The sequence below is a fragment of the Rhincodon typus genome, unplaced genomic scaffold, assembly GCF_021869965.1.
Source record: "Rhincodon typus isolate 14 unplaced genomic scaffold, sRhiTyp1.1 hic_rhity00000853, whole genome shotgun sequence".
NCBI classification, from domain to species: domain Eukaryota; kingdom Metazoa; phylum Chordata; class Chondrichthyes; order Orectolobiformes; family Rhincodontidae; genus Rhincodon; species Rhincodon typus.
Window position 1 is genome coordinate 1 of NW_025966491.1, and position 21,179 is coordinate 21,179.

The 21,179-nt window shown below is 41.3% G+C and overlaps 1 protein-coding gene and 1 long non-coding RNA gene across 2 annotated transcripts; one reads left to right on the top strand and one right to left on the bottom strand.

The window, feature by feature from the left end:
• Positions 1-1,113: 1,113 nt before the first annotated feature.
• LOC109934966 (mothers against decapentaplegic homolog 7) lies at positions 1,114-9,893 on the bottom strand (the record flags this gene model as incomplete). The annotated part of the gene is made up of 3 exons (XM_048592231.1): positions 8,590-9,893; positions 7,295-7,348; positions 1,114-1,188 (listed from the first exon to the last, which is right to left on the bottom strand). Coding segments are annotated over exons 1-3 (781 nt in total), but the record flags the coding sequence as incomplete, so codon positions are not given.
• Positions 9,894-9,908: 15 nt separating this feature from the next.
• LOC125481094 lies at positions 9,909-20,081 on the top strand. The gene is made up of 3 exons (XR_007261203.1): positions 9,909-10,044; positions 10,206-10,356; positions 19,365-20,081. It is a non-coding gene; the product is annotated as an uncharacterized LOC125481094 (long non-coding RNA).
• The last annotated feature ends 1,098 nt before the right edge of the window (positions 20,082-21,179 follow it).

The window sequence follows — 21,179 nt, forward strand, 5'->3', positions numbered from 1 at the left end:
TCTGATATTGATCCATGAAGCAATGTCCTTTCTTCTCAATGTGTGTAGTGCAGGTTGGTGCTGTCTGGACAGTTATTTGGCAGAGCAGCTTGGCCACCCAGTAATAGGAACCAGCCTGAGTTTCATTACGTTGATATCAACAGAATGAAAACTGTACAGGCAATCAGCTCCGCCAGAACACAGACAATGAAGACATTCACTCTGTGATCTCAAACCGTCTTATTCCTCCTAAACAATAAAGGTGGAATTTAATGAGGCCATTGAGAATGGGAACCATGGCGGGTCGGGTAACAACCCACTGTTGGGAGGCTGAGGTTATGTTTAAGGGATTAAGGCTTTTCAGCAACAAAGCTCATGACACACAGCAGCCAGTGGTCAGAACTTCATTTCCCTGCATTTGTATGTCATGAATAACAATTGCAATCATTAAATCACAATTCTTCCAAATCAAGTTAGGCCTTCAAGATTAATCAGTGAACATACAGGAAACTTGTGCCACTTCGTTTTCATTTGGTTAAAAGGAAGTGCAACAAGCAAAGGGATTTATGGGAATCATACAGGAGCAGTTATCTTTGCTGAACACTGAGGAAGAGGGGAGGAGAGGAGGGGAGCAGGGAAACGTTCATATAGCTGGACTTGTCAGGAGCGGCACAGACAAGACATGGTGGCCAGGGTAGGGTCCCATATAGTGATGTGACTGGAGGACAGAGGCAGGGAGTGATGGATCCCAGGAAATGATGTAGAGTTATGGGGGAACGATGAGGATGAAAAATTGTGACTTGCACAAGAGAGATGACGAGGGCTTCCAGACTACCACTGAAATCTAGCAAATCACTACAGTTACCCAGTTGAGAGTTCAGCCACTTTCTGACCACCCCTGGCCTGCGATCACTCATGACCCACATGACTGCCCTCCTGCCCTTTAATATTATCATTAAATCCTCCCATTCAATTGGAAGTGGCTGCACATTTCCACCGACATGATCTGCACCTTACGGATTAAATTCCACCTACAACTGTTTACAAAATTACATTTTTTAAAAAGCTGTGACAGTTCCATTTCAACACTTAAGAGTCATTAACTAGCTGAGAATACAATACAGTGTCTCTTACCTGAAAGCCCCCCAGGGGCCATATAATTAGATCCCCCAGTTTCAGTTGAGGGAGGCACAGAGTCTGGTGAGTCTGCTATTAGAAATAAAAAAGGAAAAGCAAATGTTGAAATATTTCAGGACATATTTTTCTAGTGTCATTTGAATCAGTAAGCCCAAGCATCACATTTAATTACTTTCTCTCCATTGCTAAAAAGCTTATTGACAGTCACTGACACAGATTCTCATATAAAGAATAAGATCATGAAAGAACGGGTTGGAGGGAAATGGGCCAAGCACAGGCAGGTGGGACTAGTTTAGTTTGGGACCATGGTCAGTGTGGACTCGTTGGACCGAAGGGTCTGTTTCCATGCTGTACAACCCGTTAATTCTATGACTAGGAATGGACTTGGGAAACTTGTTCACCTAAGGATTTACAGATAAATATTTTCAGATCCCAACTTCCTTTGTTCCTACCTTCAGCAGGGCCAAAAACCCATAATAATTCCTGGAGGAGTCTAACTGCCATTTGATTGCTGCATCCTTCTGACTCATTGTCTGATTCAGAAACTCAGCAGATAAGCAATCAGAAAGTCACACAGGGTATATGCAGCAGACACACAGTCACTGAGTTACAGTTGCATAGTTTATTAGGGTGATTGCGGAGAGGGAAACACAACCAAAAGCTCACACAGTCTGGGTTACAGTGCCAATTATTGAATAGCTGTTTGAATAAACATGCGGTGAACTTAACACAAAAATCCATCCAGCTCTCAGAGGGTTAACCTTCATTTTCCTGTTCTAACAGCCATTTTTGACTAAGCTGATGAAAGCCATCTCCTAAAAAGCTTCAGCCTTGTTTTCATGCCACAGTTCCACATTAAGAGCTGAACAGTGACGGAGCAATGTGGATCCATTTTCTTTGGCTCTTCTCCAAGCTATCTCCATTTCCCAGCCAGCCACGCTGAAATACCTCAAATACTAAAACCTAGAGGCTTTGAGAAGCCCAACCCCTGATAAAGACTAGGTACAATTACAATGTGTCTCTCTTTCTTTAAAGTCTCTTGCTTCAGAACAGGGCATTAAAATGCTGTGGTGAACCTGTTCAGACTTCAACTAAAATGCCTGTCAACAGATCTGCACAAAAACTACCTTTAACCCACATCAGTCTCCGGCTGCCCTAGCTCCAAATTCCACTGAGCTCATATCACAAGAAATTTTTCAAAGTCAGCCTCTGATATTTTACAGCCAGGGATATCTCATAACCAACACGGGGCCTTTCTAACCTGTAAACAAGGCAAATTTCAAAGAATGGCTTGTGTAAAGTAACATTATTACCTGAGCCATTCAGGCAAGCTCTGCTCCTAAGGCAGCCTAGGCCAAACTATTAATGCTCATCAGAGGAGAATTTATTTTCTTTACCACATTGGCCCTAGGATTTTTTAAAAATCTGTTTTGTCTCTCTGTCTTTCCCAGGAGCTAACATGGTTGCTGAAGGGTGGAGGTCAAAATGCTATACTGTAACATGACTGTATGAGATGGGTTCAGCAGAACAGCTAGCTGTTTCGAGTCTGACATTTTCATACATTTATAAGCCCACAAGGGTATCTGCTACTATTCCATTTTAGCATTGTACAATATTGGATTTTGTTTTCATCCCACCCTAAAGGCACGTGTTCAAGCTGGGACGCAGTTCCTCAGGTACCAGAAGCCCTCTGGAATGTCCACCTATTATATGAGCCCAAATGTTTGAGATTGGCTGATCTATTTTCTTTGGTGTGGGAGGTGTTAGAATTGTAGACAATGTCTGATCGTGTTCTCACTTAATAAACTGCATGCATGCAAGAATTACCAGAGAGTGACAAAGACGATCCCTCCCTGATGTACATCAGTAGGAGCACCTTCAACACCATGTCTGATAATTGGGAAGATGACAGTGGATTTTTCTGCTTTGTGTGACTTAGTTCCTCACATCCATATTTTACCTTCCCATTGTTTAGAATCCTTCAAAAATAAATATTATTTCATGCCGTGAGCAAATTAAGTTCTAAGTGCCCAAGTGTTGTACAACAACACAGGCTTCCTTGGGGTTGGAGCTCAGCCACACTGACTGGTCAGACTGGCTGGCAGAGGACTGTAACAAAAAACAAAACTCATGTTGCCAATGCCGATTGTTTGATTAATTACATTCTTATTTATGGCCCAAGCATTGAAATTTGATTTTTTAAAAATAAAAACACGTTGCTAACATTGACAAGCAGGTAGACAGAAGTGGGATTTACACTTCTGTTTGTTTTCACTCCAAACCAGAAGGAAAGCCTTTCTGCAGCTTCCAAATGCTAAACTCGGTATTACTTCCTCGAAAGTGACTGGGCTTTCCCTTCCATCAGTGCAGCTTCAGATTGTGGCTTTCTGTTTACATACATAATGTTAACCTTTATGTCAACACCTCACAGGAAGTTGTTGCACTCAACTAATGGGACACATCAGGTGCAGAAGTTGCTGTACGTCTAATTTACTTGGGGGCCCAAATTGTTTAGCTAAACCTCAGCTTTGTACAAGCTGCCGCCTGAAGCCCCAAACCCCAATCCCCACCCCATACAATGCCCTAGGTTGGATTCTGTGACAGCTGACCAAAACACCATTTCATTTGTTAATATATTTATAGTTTTTAATCACTTGCCAAATTTTCCAGTGATTCCTTTTCCGTCGGGGCAGAAATCTGATTGGTTGCAAGTAGATACACTCCACAAGACCAGGCTCGGGGAGTGAATGCAAACAACACTTGCTTATATCAGGAAACACATGCTTGGTTTTATAATGTTCCTTTGCTTCATGCACATCTTGGTCCCACAGCTGTAGTAATCCACAAGAATGCTCCTACCAGTCTTCTTTCCACTCACAAAACATCTACAAGCCGAAGTTAGAATCCTTAAAATACCAGTTCTATTGGAGAAGCTAATGGGGTATCTTTATGAATGGTAAGAAGTAGACCGATCGGCCCCTTCAGCCTATTCAAATGAACCATGTCTCAGCAGTATTAACTTTGCTACTCTCCGAAAATCCATAGCCTTTAATGCCTTTCAACTGGGATGGCAATGGTAAAACTAAAGACTTGGTTTCTCCAACTTGATTAGGGAGCGATAAACAGAGTCAACCAAAACTCCTGCTGCATCTCCCTGCTGGAAATGGTGCACACAGGCGTTGGATGTGAGCCTTGTTTCAGCTTAGCTATAGTGCCCCAACAGTCAAACAGCTTACTAACACTTCCTAGGTTCACAAATGAAAAAGGTATATTATCTAGCCATGCAGGTGCTTTGTATCTGAGCTTGAGGGATGATGACAATACTTTAAACCATACTGAACCACTAATAGAATCAAAATTAATTTAAAGGACTGTTAAATTTCTTCCCTGCTCCTTAAATCAAAAGTTTATTGTTGATAATCCAATAGCATTTTCACACAGAAATCAATTTTGAACCATTACTTCTTCACATCCGAGGGTAAATTCCCAGTACGAATGCCACACAATCTATGCATAATCCCTCAATGGACTGCTAGGTCCTCATCTCACATAAGAAAATAAAAATATATGAACAAACATTACAATTTACAGAGCCTCATGTGACAGGAGCACATGCAAGGAACTTGAACATGAAGGTCAGTGGCAATTTGTAGCTGGTATGAATTTCTGCGCATAGGTGTGAAATTCCTCAGGTCAGTAAGAACTTTGTTGCAAGTCAGCTCAAGAGCTGAAGAAAATTGGACAGGGAAATTAGGTTTGTCTCCAGCAGTACAAGCAAGCAGTCATATCTCATGGAATTACACATCAACCCATCCAGAACCTTTAGAAGAAGTACGTAAAGAAAAAGAAGGGGGTATGGATCTGTGGCCGCACACTGGACTTTATTGGAAAAGGAATCATGCATCAATGGTACTATATAAATTCTTACATTGATACAGCACATTCTACCTCAGGAAATCTCAGATCATTTTCCAAAAAATCCTTATAAGTACAAACACTGTTGTCACATAGGAAACATGTCATGTCCACAGCATGATCCCACAAAAATTAATGAGATCATGACCAGATAATCTATTTCAGTGGCGACAGTCAAGGATTAGATATTGGCCGTGGCATTGAGAACTCCCTTACTCTTTGACATAGCCCTATGGTTAACTGTCTCAAGTAAAGATGGTACACCCAATAGTGCAGTACTCCCTCAGCACTGCACCGAAGTGTCTATCTGGATCTTTGTGCTAAAGTCTCTATAGTCAAACTTAAACCCATAATGTCTGTCTCAAACGTGAAAGTACTATACTGCCAACTTAAAATAAATTTCTCTGTCTAAAACATTTAGTAACACAATTCCACAGATACTCTTCTCAGCTCACCTTACACAAAGCCAACTTTCCTGCCTCTTTTATTGAAGACTAGTGTCTACAACCAGAAGGTTTACTTTAGACGGTCACCTAATTTGCAGATTGCAAACAGTTAGCAGACATTGCCATACTCTACTCAGTGCTATATGACAACAGGACTTGTGTAAAAATGTCACTGCAGTACGTCAAGTCCAACCTCTAAAGGAAGAAACTTGTGTAAAGGAATTGTACTGACAATGCAATGTTCCTTTCAACATGAAAGTCTACAGAGTAGACATTATCCTTTTCATGTCATGGTAACAGTTGGGAGCTGGGTATGGTTGAAGACGTGGTCAATTCCACGTACACACAAATAGCCAGGCAGATATGAAGTGTGAGTCACACAGCCTTTCCTGAAGAGGTATTCTATTTTCATGCATCCTAAAGAATAGCTTAGAGTGGCACTAACAGGTCACACCCAAGGGATATTGTCCAACTCTTGGAGATCATAAAGAAGAATGGTCTCTTTGAGATGGAAACATCAGAATTGTACTTCCAATAGTTCACTACACTCATCTACACACACTACAGTCTGTAATGTCTGAGTTTCAGCATTTTTATATTTATGCTGCTGAAGATTAACTCACATCCAATGATACCATTGTAGTCACAGGTGATTCTAAGCTGGAACTCACATTAGCTAGACCACCACTCTCCAGGGGGAGAATCCAAGCCTCTGGTAAGCACAATTATTTTTGAACTGCAAGGTATTTGTTACAAGACAAAAATTAAAGTGTGCTGCCCTGTGTGTGGTACCGAGTCACGCAGAAGTGGTTTTCAATCTTGATTCCCCCATATGTATTGAGTTAGTTTATGCAAGTTGATATTATAGTGAGACCGTGCAATTGACCTCAGTGGTTATGAGCTAGATGGGGGGCAACTAGGCACAATTCCAACTACTTACTATTCAACCAACATCATGATGATCTGGTCATTAACATATGATCAGCATGGAGCTTGCTGTGTGCAAATAGGTTGACATATTGTAACAGTAATTACACACAATCATTGGTTGTAGAGTGCTCTGAACTTACAAAAAGTGCTTTCTTTCCTTCACTGTATCACTTTCCCACTGATTTCTATTGGAAAGTGAGAGAAATGGGTGAGAGAGGTTAACACCAAGTTGATCAGTCACAGGATCCTCTGCATCAAATAGATGGCTAATCATCAGTGTTTTAAGCTCCTAAAAAACACTATCATATGGAAAAGGCCCTGCAATGTGGCAAGCGGGCAGCTATGCGGAAAACCCCAAGAATTTGGTGACAACTTTTTCACTGGCTCAAGAATTCCTAATAATCTAAATAATCAAAATTTCCATATATTTAAATACACAACAATTTCATAGCAATTTGTGTGGAAACTAAACATGTTATGTCTTGTCATGAGTTACATATGGAGGTGTATTTATTACTCTAATTGTACCATGTGAAAATTCTAACATTCATCAAAAACTGAAAAACCAGCCGAAATTTCCCCTAGAGGATCAACTTTCTAGCTATGCCCCACATCAGTTATGAATCATGCTCCTTTCCTGATGGAAGCTGCTATCAACTTTCCTGTCTTCAAGGTTTGACTCATTGGAAATACCTTTCAAAATGTAAAAATCAAATATTTTAGAGCTCACAAAAAAAACACAACTTTTCCCCTCTACACAAGTAGTAAAATGTTTTAAGCAGATGAGGAGGCAGGGTGGAAAGTTTTAAGGAAATTGTTTTCAATTTACATGGAAAAACAACTGGATTACAATTCGAAAAATAACACGAAAACACCACTTTACTTACCAGGCTGCTTAAATGAGTCCATTGGAAATCTAGAATAGGGAGGCGGGGGTGACTCTGAAAACATAAAAAGAGAGAAAAAAAGTCAAAGCCATGAGAAAAGAGATAGAAACTGATGATAACGCTGGCAGGAGAGCCGGCATTCTTTCGCAAACTATTTGTCTTAGCTCTGGGGGCTGGAGGCAGCGCAGCAAAGGCGGCGATTGCCTTGATAGTTAACAGTCACATAAACAAAAGAGTCAGCCTGGCGCCAGTCTCACTGATATGCAACTTGTGTGTCTAATCGCCCCTCCTTGGCTCACGTAAACCACTTCTGCTCTGGAAATTACACTGAATCAGTCTGGCTGAGGATCTGACCGCGCCATCTAACTGGAAAATCACCCATTTACCGCGGCGACAAGCCTTCTAGACAAACTTTTTTCTTCTTTCCCCAAAAGAACTTTTAGCTACTTGATTGATACATCTGACAGGCTTTATCGGGTGTTTACTCCTGCTCCCTTTTAACAGGAATGTGAATTTAAACAACAAACTTTTGATGTTCAGACAATTCCCAGAAACATTTCGATGGAATGAAATTTTTTTTTAAATCTGTATTTTCTCGCCCCCCCACCCCCGTTCTCGATCTAACTCAAGTTTCAATTCAGATCATAATCTTGAATGAAAATCTATGCAAATATAGAGAAGTAATTATTATTAGGCAACACTTGAATTGACGGCATAATTACACAGTTGAGTAGGGAGAATACAGTTCAGTAATGTTTGGATTGATAGGCAGTTTCAAATCAGCGCATGTTCTTTATTAGTAACTCTGACCCTGAATAAGTATGGAATAAAATTCAGTTGTAAACCGGATCGTTTAGAGTTAATGTTAATCCAGGATCAAATTCGAATTTTAGCAGAGAATGTTGCGACATAACCACAGTTTTGCTCTCAAAAAGCAATTTATTCATGAAATAGCATGATGAAACTTCTAGATGAAATCTACTATGGTGAGTTTTTTTTTAAAATGTAAGATTCACGGAGTTCTTATATGAAAAAAAAGGGACACCTTTCAGGATGTGAATAAAGCGAGGGCCGGTTAAATTTGCAGAAGAATTTCAGGCAGGATCTCTGGATGTTTAAAAATGTCCACTTTATTGTAAATCCTAGTGGGACTTTTATTAGAAATGGAGGCGCCGAGGTGGCCCAGGTAGACTGCAACAGCCAGAAGTCACAAAACTCGGGTTTTCCAAAAAAAAAGTACTTTCAGTTATTGTCCGTTCAAAAAGAAGCATTCAGATCATTGAGAGAGACCTTACCGAGTTCACAGAGTCTGCTAAGGTGGTGCGGGTTACAACAGACGGAATCCGGGTTATTCGTTCCGTACGATTGACAGCAATAAAGTCTTTTCAGTTCGGAAGAGTTCCTCAGGTCAGCCCAGCGGAAGACTTTGCAGATCAGTACCGGCAAGGAGTAAGTTTGTTTGCTTAGTTTGGGCTCAATCATCTTGGGCAAAAGGAGGCATCCAGTGCGAGCTCCCCCTTTACTCTCCACAGATTGCAGTAATAATTCCAACTGTTTCTCTTTCAGCTTCCTCAGCAGCGAGTGCGTGAGGGCTTTTAACTCGGGGTCCGAGGTGCTCGCTTTGGATGCTTTAGCCCCGCAGCATCCCCCGGCTCCGCCGCCGCTGCTACTGCCTCCGTCACCTCCACCTCCCCCCCCTCCTCTTCCCCCTCCTCGGCTTGCATCGCCCTCTTTATCCGTCTGGCCGTCTGCTTCTCCCAATGCACGGCTTCGCCAAAGTCGCCGCACCAGACCCGATCGTTTCGTCCTGAACATACGAGACGACGATCCGCCAGAGAGAAATTCGCTAAAACCCAGCCAGGTACAGAAAAAACATATCCGCAAAACATGAATCCAGCCTGTTCTTGATGGCAACAACACAGTAACAGCCGCACAAATCTGTAGCATACGCCAGCCCCTTATCTTTAGGCAGGTTAAAAAATAAAAGATCCGGTTAAATTGGTTTTAACAATACTGCAATTAAATACGGGGGGATGGGTCACAGATACAATCATGCATTGTAACCCACCGGCATAAAGTAGGGAAAATGTAGCCAAGAATATGCATCCATTAAAATGTAACCCAAGCGTTCGCTTCTTGTTCCTTCCTTGGCTTTTTTGGGGCCACAGTTTAATCCAAGCCCTTAATCCGGCGATTCTGATGATTGTCGAGATAGCTCTCTTCCTTCGTTTTCCCTTCTTCCTTTCAGCGGTTATAGATACACATGCAGTGTCTCTAATCCGTTCCAGTCTCCTCTCTTTCTTTCTCTTTGCTTTGACTTGTACGTGCGTCTGTTTGTCTGTCTCTCTTTCCCAGCTGCCTTTCACTAACTTAATACCTCTCTCCAACAATATTTTTTTTTTTAAAAAATACAGCGATTTATAAGGGAGGGGGTGAGGAAAAAGAAAATTAAAAAAACCAAGAAAAAGTTGTCTCCGTTTGCAGTTCTGCTTGTGGATTTCCTGAGTGCTCCGGACTCCGGGCTGAAACTGACACAAGGCTTGAAATTTACAAGCTCTTGCTTTGGCTGCGCATTGGCGCGGTCGATCACGTGTGTGTCTAGACACTTTGTCGCGGCCCCCGGTTTAAAGTGATTGTTACGCAAACAAGCGATCGCATTACGAACAGCCCCTTTTACTTAGAAACCACTAGCCCCCAACCCCCAAAACACATACAACAAACTACAGGCAGCATTCAACCACTTCATCACGGTAACAATGCACACTATCAATTTTCTTTTTGTTTGTTTTTTTGGGGGGTGGTGGGGGTTGCCGTGTGATGGGAGAGAAAATCAGTCGGGAAATTCTGGGAACTGCAACTTGCTCCATCCAGATTCTCGTATGAACATTCCTGACATTTGTTTTTCTCTCAGCTTTGCCTCCCCTGTCAAAGCAGCACAGAAACAGGTAAACGGGCTCTTCAAGCAAGACTGCCTTGTGGAGGCTATTGCAGGGCGATATTGATGCACGGAGAGACAGAGAAGTGGGATAGATCTGTGTCGAATTTCTAGGGCTGTCTTGAAGGTTTGAAACTATTGATCTTACTGCAATTCCATAGATCAACGAGAATAATTTCCACCTTTTAATGCTTTTCAAGGCTGCAAAATAAGTCTCATGTTTGCCAATTGACATCTAAGTTCCCTGGGTAGTAGGGAAGGCAAATGAACTATTGGCTTTTATTTCAAAGAGAATGGAGGTCCTATTGAAATAAACAAGGTACTAGTCAGACCACAGCTGGAATACTATGAACAGTTTTGGTCCCTTATCTAAGAAAGATAAACTGGCATTGGAGGCAGTGCAGAGAAGGTTCTCTAGGTAGAATCAGGTATGGGTGGATTTTGACATGAGAAGTTGAATAGGTTGGGCTTGTATTCTTTAAATCTTAGAAGAATGAGAAGAGACCTTTTCAAACCATCTAAGATTCTTAGGGGGCTTGACAGGGTTGATGTGGAGAAGTCCTTTCTGGGAGAGTCTAGAACCAGAGGACATAATCTCAGAGGACATAAATGTCATCAATTTAAAACCAAAATGATGACTTTTGTTTTTTCTCAGATGGTGGTGGTTCTCTGGAATTCTTTATTGCACAAGATGGTTCATTGAGTATATTCAAACCTGAGACAGATTTTTAATCAGTAAGGGATTCGAGAGTTATGAGAAAAAGGCAGAAGAATGGAGTTGAGGATTATCAGATTAGCTGTGATCACATTAAATGGTGGAGCAGTCTCAATGGGTCGAATGGCCTACTTCTGGTGTAGATCTTAAAGTGTTATTCTTATGATAGGATCCAAGATATTTCAATTAATTGGTTGATCTTCATACAGAAGCCAACAACAATTTGAATTTGTGTTACACCATTGAACTTCTCTTCTCCCAAAGGGAGGAGTTACTGTGCATTCAAGACTGTATGCCAGCTAAGCAGAGTAGGGGCATTAGTTGTGGGCCACTTAGCTGTTCGATGATATTCGGCTGTTCAATGTTATCATAGTCATGAGACTAGTCTACCCCATTTCCATTAATCCCTTTGGTCAATAAATCCCTATCATTTTTAGATTTAACATTAATTATTGACCTAGCATCAATTATCATTTGTGTAAGAGAGTTCCACAAACTTTGACCATCCTTTATGCAGAGACCAGTTTCATAACTTCACTCCTCAAACTCTTTCTAATTTCTAGACTCCCACCAGCAGGAATAGTTTTTTTCTGTTTTATCCTATCTAATCCTGTAACATCTTGGAAGCTTCAGTGAAGCCATAAATCTTCAACAATCCAGGAAATACAACACTAATAAGAAACACAGAGAATGCTGGAGAAACTCGGCAGGTCCGGGAGCATCTGGGCAGAAAGAAATTGAGTTCATGTTTTGAATCCGCTATGATAGTTCTTCAGAAATACAACTCTAGTTTGTTTAATTTCTCCCTGTAGCTGAACTGTTGGAGACCAAGCAACATTCCAATAAACCTAGATGGCAATCCTTCCAAGGCCAATAGAGTCTTTGAACATGGAATAGCATGTACAGCATGGAAACAGACCCTTCAGTCCAACTCATCCAGACCGAGCAGATATCCTAAATTAATCTGGTCCCTTTTGCCAACATTTTGCCCATCTGAGCCCTTCCTATTCATACCCATCCAGATGCCTTTTAAATGTTGTAATTATACCAGATCCTTGCTAAGGCATAGTGTCCAAACTGATGCTGTGCCACACTATTTGTATGGTTGAAGAATGACTCCAAGCACCCCATATTCAAAGCGTCTAGGTTTAAAGGCCAGCATTCCTTTAGCCTTTTTCATACCTGCCCATGATACTTTAATGATTTGTGGATAAAACAAAGAACTGAGGATGCTGGAGATATGAAACATGCAGAAACAGAAATTGCTGGAGAAACTCAGCAAGGCTGTAAACTGTTCTGAAGAAGGATCACTCGACTGGATTCATTAACTCTGTTTCTCTCTCCACAGATGCTGCCAGACCTGCTGAGTTTCTCCAGCAATGTTTGTTTTTGTGTGTTAATAATCTGTGTAGCTGGACCCTCAAGTCTCTCCAAAGCTTTATTGTTTCGAGTATTTTGATCTCTTTTTAGGTCAATATCAGATTACTTCACATTTTTCTACTTGCATGTTCTTGTACTATCTACAAGAAGCACGGCAGAAAGTCACCAAAGATTCTTTGACAGTACTTTCCAAGCCCAGAACCACTTACATCGAAAAGGACAAAAGGCAGCAGATACATGGGAACACCACCACCTACGAGTTCCCCTCCAAGCCACTAACCATCCTGACTTGGAAATATATCATTGTTCATTCACTATCGATGGGTCAAAATCCTGAATCCCCTCCCCAAGAGCATTGTGGGTCTACCTACATCACATGGACTGCAGCAGTTCAAAAAGCAACTCACCACCACCTTCTCAAGGGCAACTAGGGATGGGCAAGAAATGCTGGCCAAGTCAGCGACACCCAGGTCCCACGAGTGATTTAAAAAAAAGGTGTTGAGTTCAGCATCAAGTGACAGTTTGCTGGTGATCATGGAGGTTAGATACCTGAAGCTATTAACAACCTTCAATTTCACAGTGTCAATGTTGTTGGCTGAAAAACTATCCTGGACTATGCCATTTGTCTCACAAAAACAGAAGTTGCTGGAAAAGCTCAGCAGGTCCAGCAGCATCTGTGAAGAATAAAATCAGAGTTAACGCTTTGGGTCTGGTGACCCTTCCTCAGGACTGAGGAAGTTCTGAAGAAGGGTCCTGACCCGAAACGTCAACTTTCCTGCTCCTCTGATGCTGCCTGGCCTGCTGTGTTCCTCCAGCTCCACACTGAATAGCTTTAGGTCATTTTTTGTACCTTTAACATGGAAATCACCCAATGTTCTTAACAGGGATGTCATCAAAGAAAATTTAACACCAAGCCATGTAAGGAGATATTAACAAGGATGAAAGAAGCAGCTTTAAGGAGCATCTTAAAGAGAGGAAAGATAAGGAGACAGAGCTTAGAGCCTAAAGAGCTGACATCACAGCTGTAAAGAAAATTAGGGTATGAACAAGGTCAGAATTAGAGGAGGAAGACTTGGAGAAATAGAGATGCTTAACATGATCCTGGTCTAAATTACAAGACTTTAAATGAAAACAAAAAGAAGATTACGGGCTAATTTAGATCGTTGTGTCCCGGTATGATGAATGTCTTTCACAATACTGAATGCATTGTGACCATCTTGCTAAGAGCAGGTCAAGCTATGAATTGTAACCCTCTACAATCTGTGTGGTGACAGAGAGACCCAGGGGTTCATGAAAAACTAAAGAAGACTTGCTCAGTGTCACAGTGAGCAAACTGTTAGCACATAGTTAGGCTGACTAAATACAATACTAACAATATTATTCTCTACCTTATGCAAATCCTTGGTGTGGCCACATTTAGAATACTATACCCACTATTTGGTTCTTGCACATGGTGAGTAATATTAAGTAATATTAATCACATGCAGCTTGATTGATTGGCCTTGGAGTTGGAAAAGAATTTCCAACTTTTTTCCCCCTAAATTGATTAAAGTGTTTTTTATCCTGAATTTTGCCATTGGAAAAGTAAGTTGGTAATGAATGCAGACTATGCATGTCTGGATAGGACTGGATGTATAGATTGAATGCTCTTGTTAGGTCAACTGTTTCAGATGTACAGTGTAAGATAGTTTACTTCACTTATGGACAAATCATGGTAAAGCTGAGAGTATGTCATGTGGGACATTGGCTTAGAAAATTAGAGAAAAGTTCACTTTTTCTAGTATTGATATCCTTTATTTTAATGAGGACAAAACCCACCGCTATGAATTGAGCATTTAATATGCATAAGAGAACAATGTAGCAGCAATCCAAAGTGGGATACAACAGAACTGCTTCAGTCCATGGATTACCTAGGTAGTCTGATAAATGGATGGTATGGAGAGTGGTGGGGTTGATTAGGACATAGAACATAGAACAGTACAGCACAGTACAGGCCCTTTGGCCCACGATGTCATGCCGACCTATTATCCTACTAAGATCAATCTACACTGCATACCCTACATTTTACTATCCTCCATGTGCTTGTCCAAGAGTCGTTTAAAAGTCTCTAAAGTATCTGACTCCACTACCACTGCCGGCAGTGCATTCCACACAACCACCACTCTCTGTGTGAAGAACTTACCTCTGACATCTCCCCTATACCTTCCTCCAATCACCTTAAAATTATGCCCCCTTGTAATAGTCATTTCCGCCCTGGGAAAAAGTATCTGACTATCTACTCTATCTATGCCTCTCATCATCTTGTAAACCTCTATCAATTCACCTCTCATCCTTCTTCGCTCCAATGAAAAAAGCCCTAGCTCCCTAGGGGCCAAGGTGGAAACCCACATTTGAAGGAAAGACCGTGGTAGGAGGAGTACCATTTCAGCATTTCACATCTTTCATAAACAAAGAACAGGATGTTACCAAAGTCTAAGTTAAACAGCAAGTATGCTCTAAACTGATAAAGTGAAGACATAGAAAGACTGAGTGCACTTATTAACAACAACTTATGCTTCTGTCACATAATTACTATCATAAAACCTCCCCACGCACTTCACAAGACCATTATAAAATAAAATATGGCACCGAGCCACTTAAGAGAATATTAGATCAGACAATCAAATAATGCAGCAATTAAAATTGGAGATTCTCAACGAGTCAGAATTTAATGATCAAAGATATCTTGAGAGTGTAGAGCTTGAGAGAATTACAGAGATAGGACAGAGTGAGGCAATGGAAAGATAATAATTGTAACATCAAGCGATTGCTTGACCAGGAGCCAGTGTAAGTTGGTTATCACCTCTTGGTAATAGGCTGTTGGGACTTGGTTTAAGTTAAGACATGGATAGCAGTGTATTAGTTGACCTGAAGTTGACAAAGGCTAGAAGATGAGAGACCAACCAGGACTGCATTAGAATAGTCAAATCTAGAGTTAAGAAAAGTATGAATGAAAGTTTCAGCATCAGTAAACTGAGACAGGACAGTGTCAAACAATGTTGCAGAAAGAGAAATAGGCAGTCTCAGTATTGATGTGAATATGTAATTGAAAGTTGATCTTGGGGTCAAGTTTGACACCAAAAGTGTGAACAGATTGATTTAGCCTGAGATTGTGGTGAAGGAGAGGGAATGAGTGGGGAATTGGGAATGGGGATCAAAAATAATGATTTCAGTCTTCCCAGTATTTAAACTGGAGAGAATTCTGCGTATCCCGTACTGAAGTATTAGATAAGCAGTCTGATAATTTAGCAACAGGAGAAGAGCTGGAAGAGGTGGTGGCAGCATAGAGCTGAGTGTCATCACTTACACGTGAAAGCTAATAACGTGCTTTCAGATGATGTTACAAACAGACAGCATGTAATGAGAAATAGAAGTGAGCCAAGGGCACTGGGGGAAAAGAGGGAATGGCGCAGTAGCAGTAAAATAAGTCATTTCCAATTATCTGTTGGCTTCAATAAGATTGATAAGAATGTAACCAAGTGAAGTAATTCCACCTAACTAAATATCAGTGGAGAGCTGTTTTAGGAGGGTGATGTAGTCATTGGACCAAGAAGAATGGTTTACCTTTGTCATAGACATATGAAATGTAATTTGCAACTTTAATTAGAACTGTTTCAGTACTGTGGCGGAGACTGAAACCTAACAGGAAGAATTCAAACTTGGAATTTCAGGAAAGTTTGGTTTGCCAGGGTAATAGTTTTAAGGGTTGGGCTTCTTTTGAGGAGAGGGTTGTTAAGGATAGATTTTAAAGGTGTGAGGAGTAGTGCCCGAATGGAGGAAACTGTTAATAATGTTGTCTAACATACGGATTAAGAGGGAAATTGGGTGATCCACAGTTTAATGGGAAATATGATGATGGGCGCAGAAATAGATATAGTGGACAAGATGAGCTTGGACAAGGCATTGAGGAGAAGACAGGAGAGAAACTAGAGAAAGATGTGCGTTCAGGGCTAGCGCAGGAGGTGAAATTAAATAATGTTTGGCCTGGTGGACTCAATGAAGGGCAACGGGTAGAGCTGATAAGATGGTCTCAATCTTAGTGACAAAAAAAACACAAGTTCCTGGCATTTATTGTTGGAAGTGAAAATGGAGGAAAGACAACCTGGTGTCGTGTGATTTCTGACCTTGTCAACCCCAGTCCAACACTGGCACCTCCACATCAACTCAGGTAAGTAAACAGAACAATTAAAGATAGCAAGATCGGCAGATGCGGAGTCAGAGTCAATACAGTATGGAGCTGGAGGAGCACAGCAGGTCAGGCAGCATCAGAGGAGCAGGAAAGGTGACGTTTCGGGTTTACACCCTTCATCAGGACAAATTTGTTTAATCAATGTCACTGAGGCTTAACAACTCAACGCAGCACAATTAGAAATGTTTGGAAATGCATTCAGTTTCCTGAGGGCTAGTTATCTCCAGATTGAAATTCATTCCCTACACCACCCCACCCGACTTTCATTGAGGAGATAGCTTGTTTCGTAGAATGGTTCCAGATGCAACAATAGTTTTTTTGCATTGTTTTTCAAAATATATACTTATTATTATTATACTTAATTAGAAGTTAAATTCATTATTTACATTTCTGTTTTATGACAAACATTCTGTGCTGCGTACAGCTCGAAAGGTTTTCCACAGGTTCCAGCTTCCCGGTGATAAATAAGGCTTCTGGCAGCTGCCCCATGCCTTAGTGCATCGCTCAGCTCATACTGGGAACATTCCAAGGTCTAGCCCTGTAACACTTGATACTGGACAGGTCTTTTCACTGGGAGGCCAGCATGTTTCAGGCAGTCCAAAGAGCATCTTGCACTGCATCGATAACTCTTCAACATGCAATTCTAGGCACTGAATTCAGCCAAGCAAGGGGACAAGCTGAGCCTAAACCTGGCCTCACTTCATACCAACATGATCACACTGAGGTAAGATTAGGTCAAAGCAGGACTTTCAGTACTGACCCATTGAATATTAATTAATCAACCAGACTGGGGGCCTCCTAGTTTTGTTTTAGTCCCTCTCAGCTCTCATCTTTTCTTGAAAATACCTTCACCATTTTTAGGCAAAGTTCAATTTGCAGCGTTACAGGACCTCTGCCAAATGGGGACTCTTTGCACTGGCAGCCTGTTCAAATGGGAAGGGTGCTATATTGAGCACATCCTTTTTCTCTCCCCATCTATCAATATGTATGTTGTCCAGACCCCGGATAATAATCAGAAAAATGATTGGACTTGCCAAAGGGCAACCTAGCTACCATCCGGCCAATATTGTAGAGTCCCAGTATTTCTGATGCATCAGTCACCAAATCTGCATGACACAGTAGCACAACAGAACACAGACATTGAACAGAACCCATTGGTCTTTTGGCTTGTATCACTCTTCAACAACAATTTGTATTTATCCAGCACCTTAGTCAAATTAACACAACCAAGGTGCTTCCCAGGAGTGTTATCATGGCAAATATGATGCTGATATGACAAGGGTCATATTGTTTACCCACTGAACTGCTATCAAAGGAATCCAACTGACTGTCAATGACACAAAGTGGCAGAAGCACTTCTACACTGAAAGGAAAGCAAACTACTGTGGGGGCCTGACCTGAAAATGGAGGGCTGGATTTTACACACACTCTGCTGATGGAGGATACTTGTTCAATCCAGCAGGTGGCTTGCCCTCTGGCTACTAATCCAACCCTGCCCCAACGTGCTGGGAATGGCATTGGGTGGCCCATCTGCAAATGTGCAACTTGAGGCCCTTAAGTGGGCAATTAATTCTCATTTAAGGGCTTTATCTTGCTGCCACCTGCTCATCTTCCATCTCCCCCTTTCCCACTCCTCTCCAGGGCCTGGCAGCTTAGCATCCACAGAGGTCCCCAAACATTTACATAAATTCTGATCTAACGTCACACACTTCTGTCCCAGATAGAGGACAGCAGCGGGCCCTGAGGCAGAGCTTCTTGTTTCTCAGGTGTGAAAACCAAGCTTTTAACCTTTCACGGCCAATTATTCTTTAAAGGACTGTGGGGCAGCACAGGCTTCCCTAGACAGGTTGTACCCCCACCAACTTTACTGCCCAGAGTTGGGGGAGGGGAGAGGGAGTGGAGGGAATTCTGTTGCTTCGTACAATTCAGCCTAAGAACAGAAAATGTTCAGCTGGTCAGCTGGTCTTATAGAACTTGTAAAGAGGGAGTGTTAATATTTCAATCAATGACATTGCATCAGAAGTGATATTTATAGTAGTAATATTTTACCTCAGAATCCAGGGAATTGGCAACTGTAAGTGGCTTCTGTGTTACAGCCATTCAAACTAGGGGTAGCAAACTTAAATTACCGTGAGTAACAGCGTCTACTAGTTTGTCGTCAGCATATGGGAGATAGATTTGGCAGTACACCAATCACAGGTTCATATCTACTAGAATTAGAACACAAAATTGAGTATTAAAACAGCTTGCATATTTTTCTCTGTGGTAAAGAAGAGCCATATGCATGACTTTTATGGCAATGATACTTTACTGTGAATGCTGTAATTGCTTCAAGCATTTTGTAATGGGTTTTTTTACACATAAGGAATGCATATGCTCCTTTAGGTGTTATGCTTAGATCATGAACTCTACATAATAGGTGAGAATTGGACATGGGATGGCCCATTGGAGTTCACAGCTTGGGTCAGTATTATACTTGGATTAGAAATGCGCTTACTTGAATTGGAATGTACTGGTAAATTCATCATTCTGAGAGACTTTCATCTTACTTGCATGCCCCCAGGTAACCTGGGAAGTGATCATCAGTGTCACCAGCCAAGAGGATTTCCATGGAAGTGTGTATCTGTGACCAATCTCTGGTGACAATGTTGGTCTAATTGTTCTGAATATTCTCTACTGTCTATTGAAGACATTGACAAATCCTTTTGAAGACAGTTCTATCCATGATTATATAAATATTAGGTGATTTAATGTGGGTGTAGTCACATGGATTTGATGGGATCGATACTTACAAATGATTTCCTTTGCTAAGGAACCAAAGATGAGGTAACAATGTGGAGCAAACGATTTACCACGGCAATTAGGAAATGCGTTTTCACTTAAATGATAGAAGAAACCTGGAGATAGTAAAAACTGCAGATGCTGGAGTCAGAGATAACACAGTGTGGAGCTGGAGGAACACAGCAGGCCAGACAGCATCAGAGCAGCAGGAAAGTTGACGTTTCAGGTTGCGACCCTTCTTCAGAAACCTGGAATTTGCCTCACCTCACAGCCACTACCTGGACTTTGCCATGTTACATGCTCTCACAAGTCCCAGCATGTAATTGGATGACATTTAACCCTGATAAGTGTGAAGTGAATGAATGTCAGGACATTGGGTAGCTTAGAGGAACAGAGGGATCTTGTGAGTAATTATTCACAGATCCCTGAAGTTGGCAGCGCACGTGAGTAGGATAGCTAGGAATGCATACGAGACACTTATTCAAGAAGCACACAATTTATAGACAGTCAGTCAATGTGGTGTTTTATAAATTCCTAATTTAGAAATAAGATCAGTCTGACTCCAAACCAAAACACAAACAGATTCTAAACAAGGCCTCACACCTAACATGCATTGTCTGACCTAAAAGGCCACCTCTTCTCTACACTGATAAAACATTCAGTTCTCTCAGGACAGTGACTTGAAAGGAACTCAGGGATTTACATATACATATTAATCAATTAAAATCTTCTGATTAAAGATTTAGCTGCATCTTTGGTTTGTTTAGTACATCCTCATCAGTGGTGTGACCCTTTGATCTTTTACTTATAAATTCTGTGTCTGATACTTCCTCTCTCACTAACACCTGAAGAAGGAGTAAGACTCTGAAAGCTTGTGTTTTCAAATAAACCTGTTGGATTATAACAATTATAACAGACTATAAATTAGTGTACAAAATGATCAGAGGTATAGATAGAGTGGCAGCCAGAGACTTTTTCCTAGGATGGAGGTAGCTATTATGAGGGGGCATAGTTTTAAAGTGAGTGGAGGTAGATATAGGGGAGACGTCAGAGGTAGGTTCTTTACTCAGAGAGTGGTAGGGGCATGGAATGCAATGCCGGAGAGGGTAGTGGAGTTGGCCTCATTAGGGGCATTTAAGCAGCTATTAGATAGGCATATCGATGATAGTATAAGGTAGGGGTGGAGGATAGATAGATCTTAGGTTTAGGGTAAAAGTTGGGCACAACATCATGGGCTGAAGGGCCTGTACTGTGCTGTACTGTTCTATGTTCTATAACCTGGTGTCGTGGATTTCTGACCTTATCTGATATGAATCTATTCACTATTTGCCATTAAAATACAGGGTATGACTGCAGTGCTAAAATCTCCAAGCTGACCATTGTGTCTCCCACTCCAGCCTAATTGAGGCAGAGATTGAGGGAGGTTGCACACCGCCTGTTTGCATTGGATCATTAATGTTTGTAGAAACTTCTTGTGCACAAAATGATTGTCACATTTGCCAATATCACATTAATCACTATGCTCCAAAGTAGCCCTTGGAAACTTTTTTGACAGATGTGTCACAAGGATTGGTGCAGGGTCCACTGCTTTTCGTCATTTATATAAATTATTTGGATGTGAACATAGGAGGTATGGTTAGAAAGTTTGCAGATGACACCAAAATTGGAGGTGTAGTGGACAGCGAAGAAGCTTACCTTAGAGTACAATGGGATCTTTATCAGATGGGCCAAAGGGCCAAGGAGTTTAATCTAAATAAATGTGAAGTGCTGCATTTTGAAAAGGCAAATCAGGTCAGTTAACACTTTATGGTAAGGTCGTGGGGAGAGTTGCTGAACAAGAAGACTT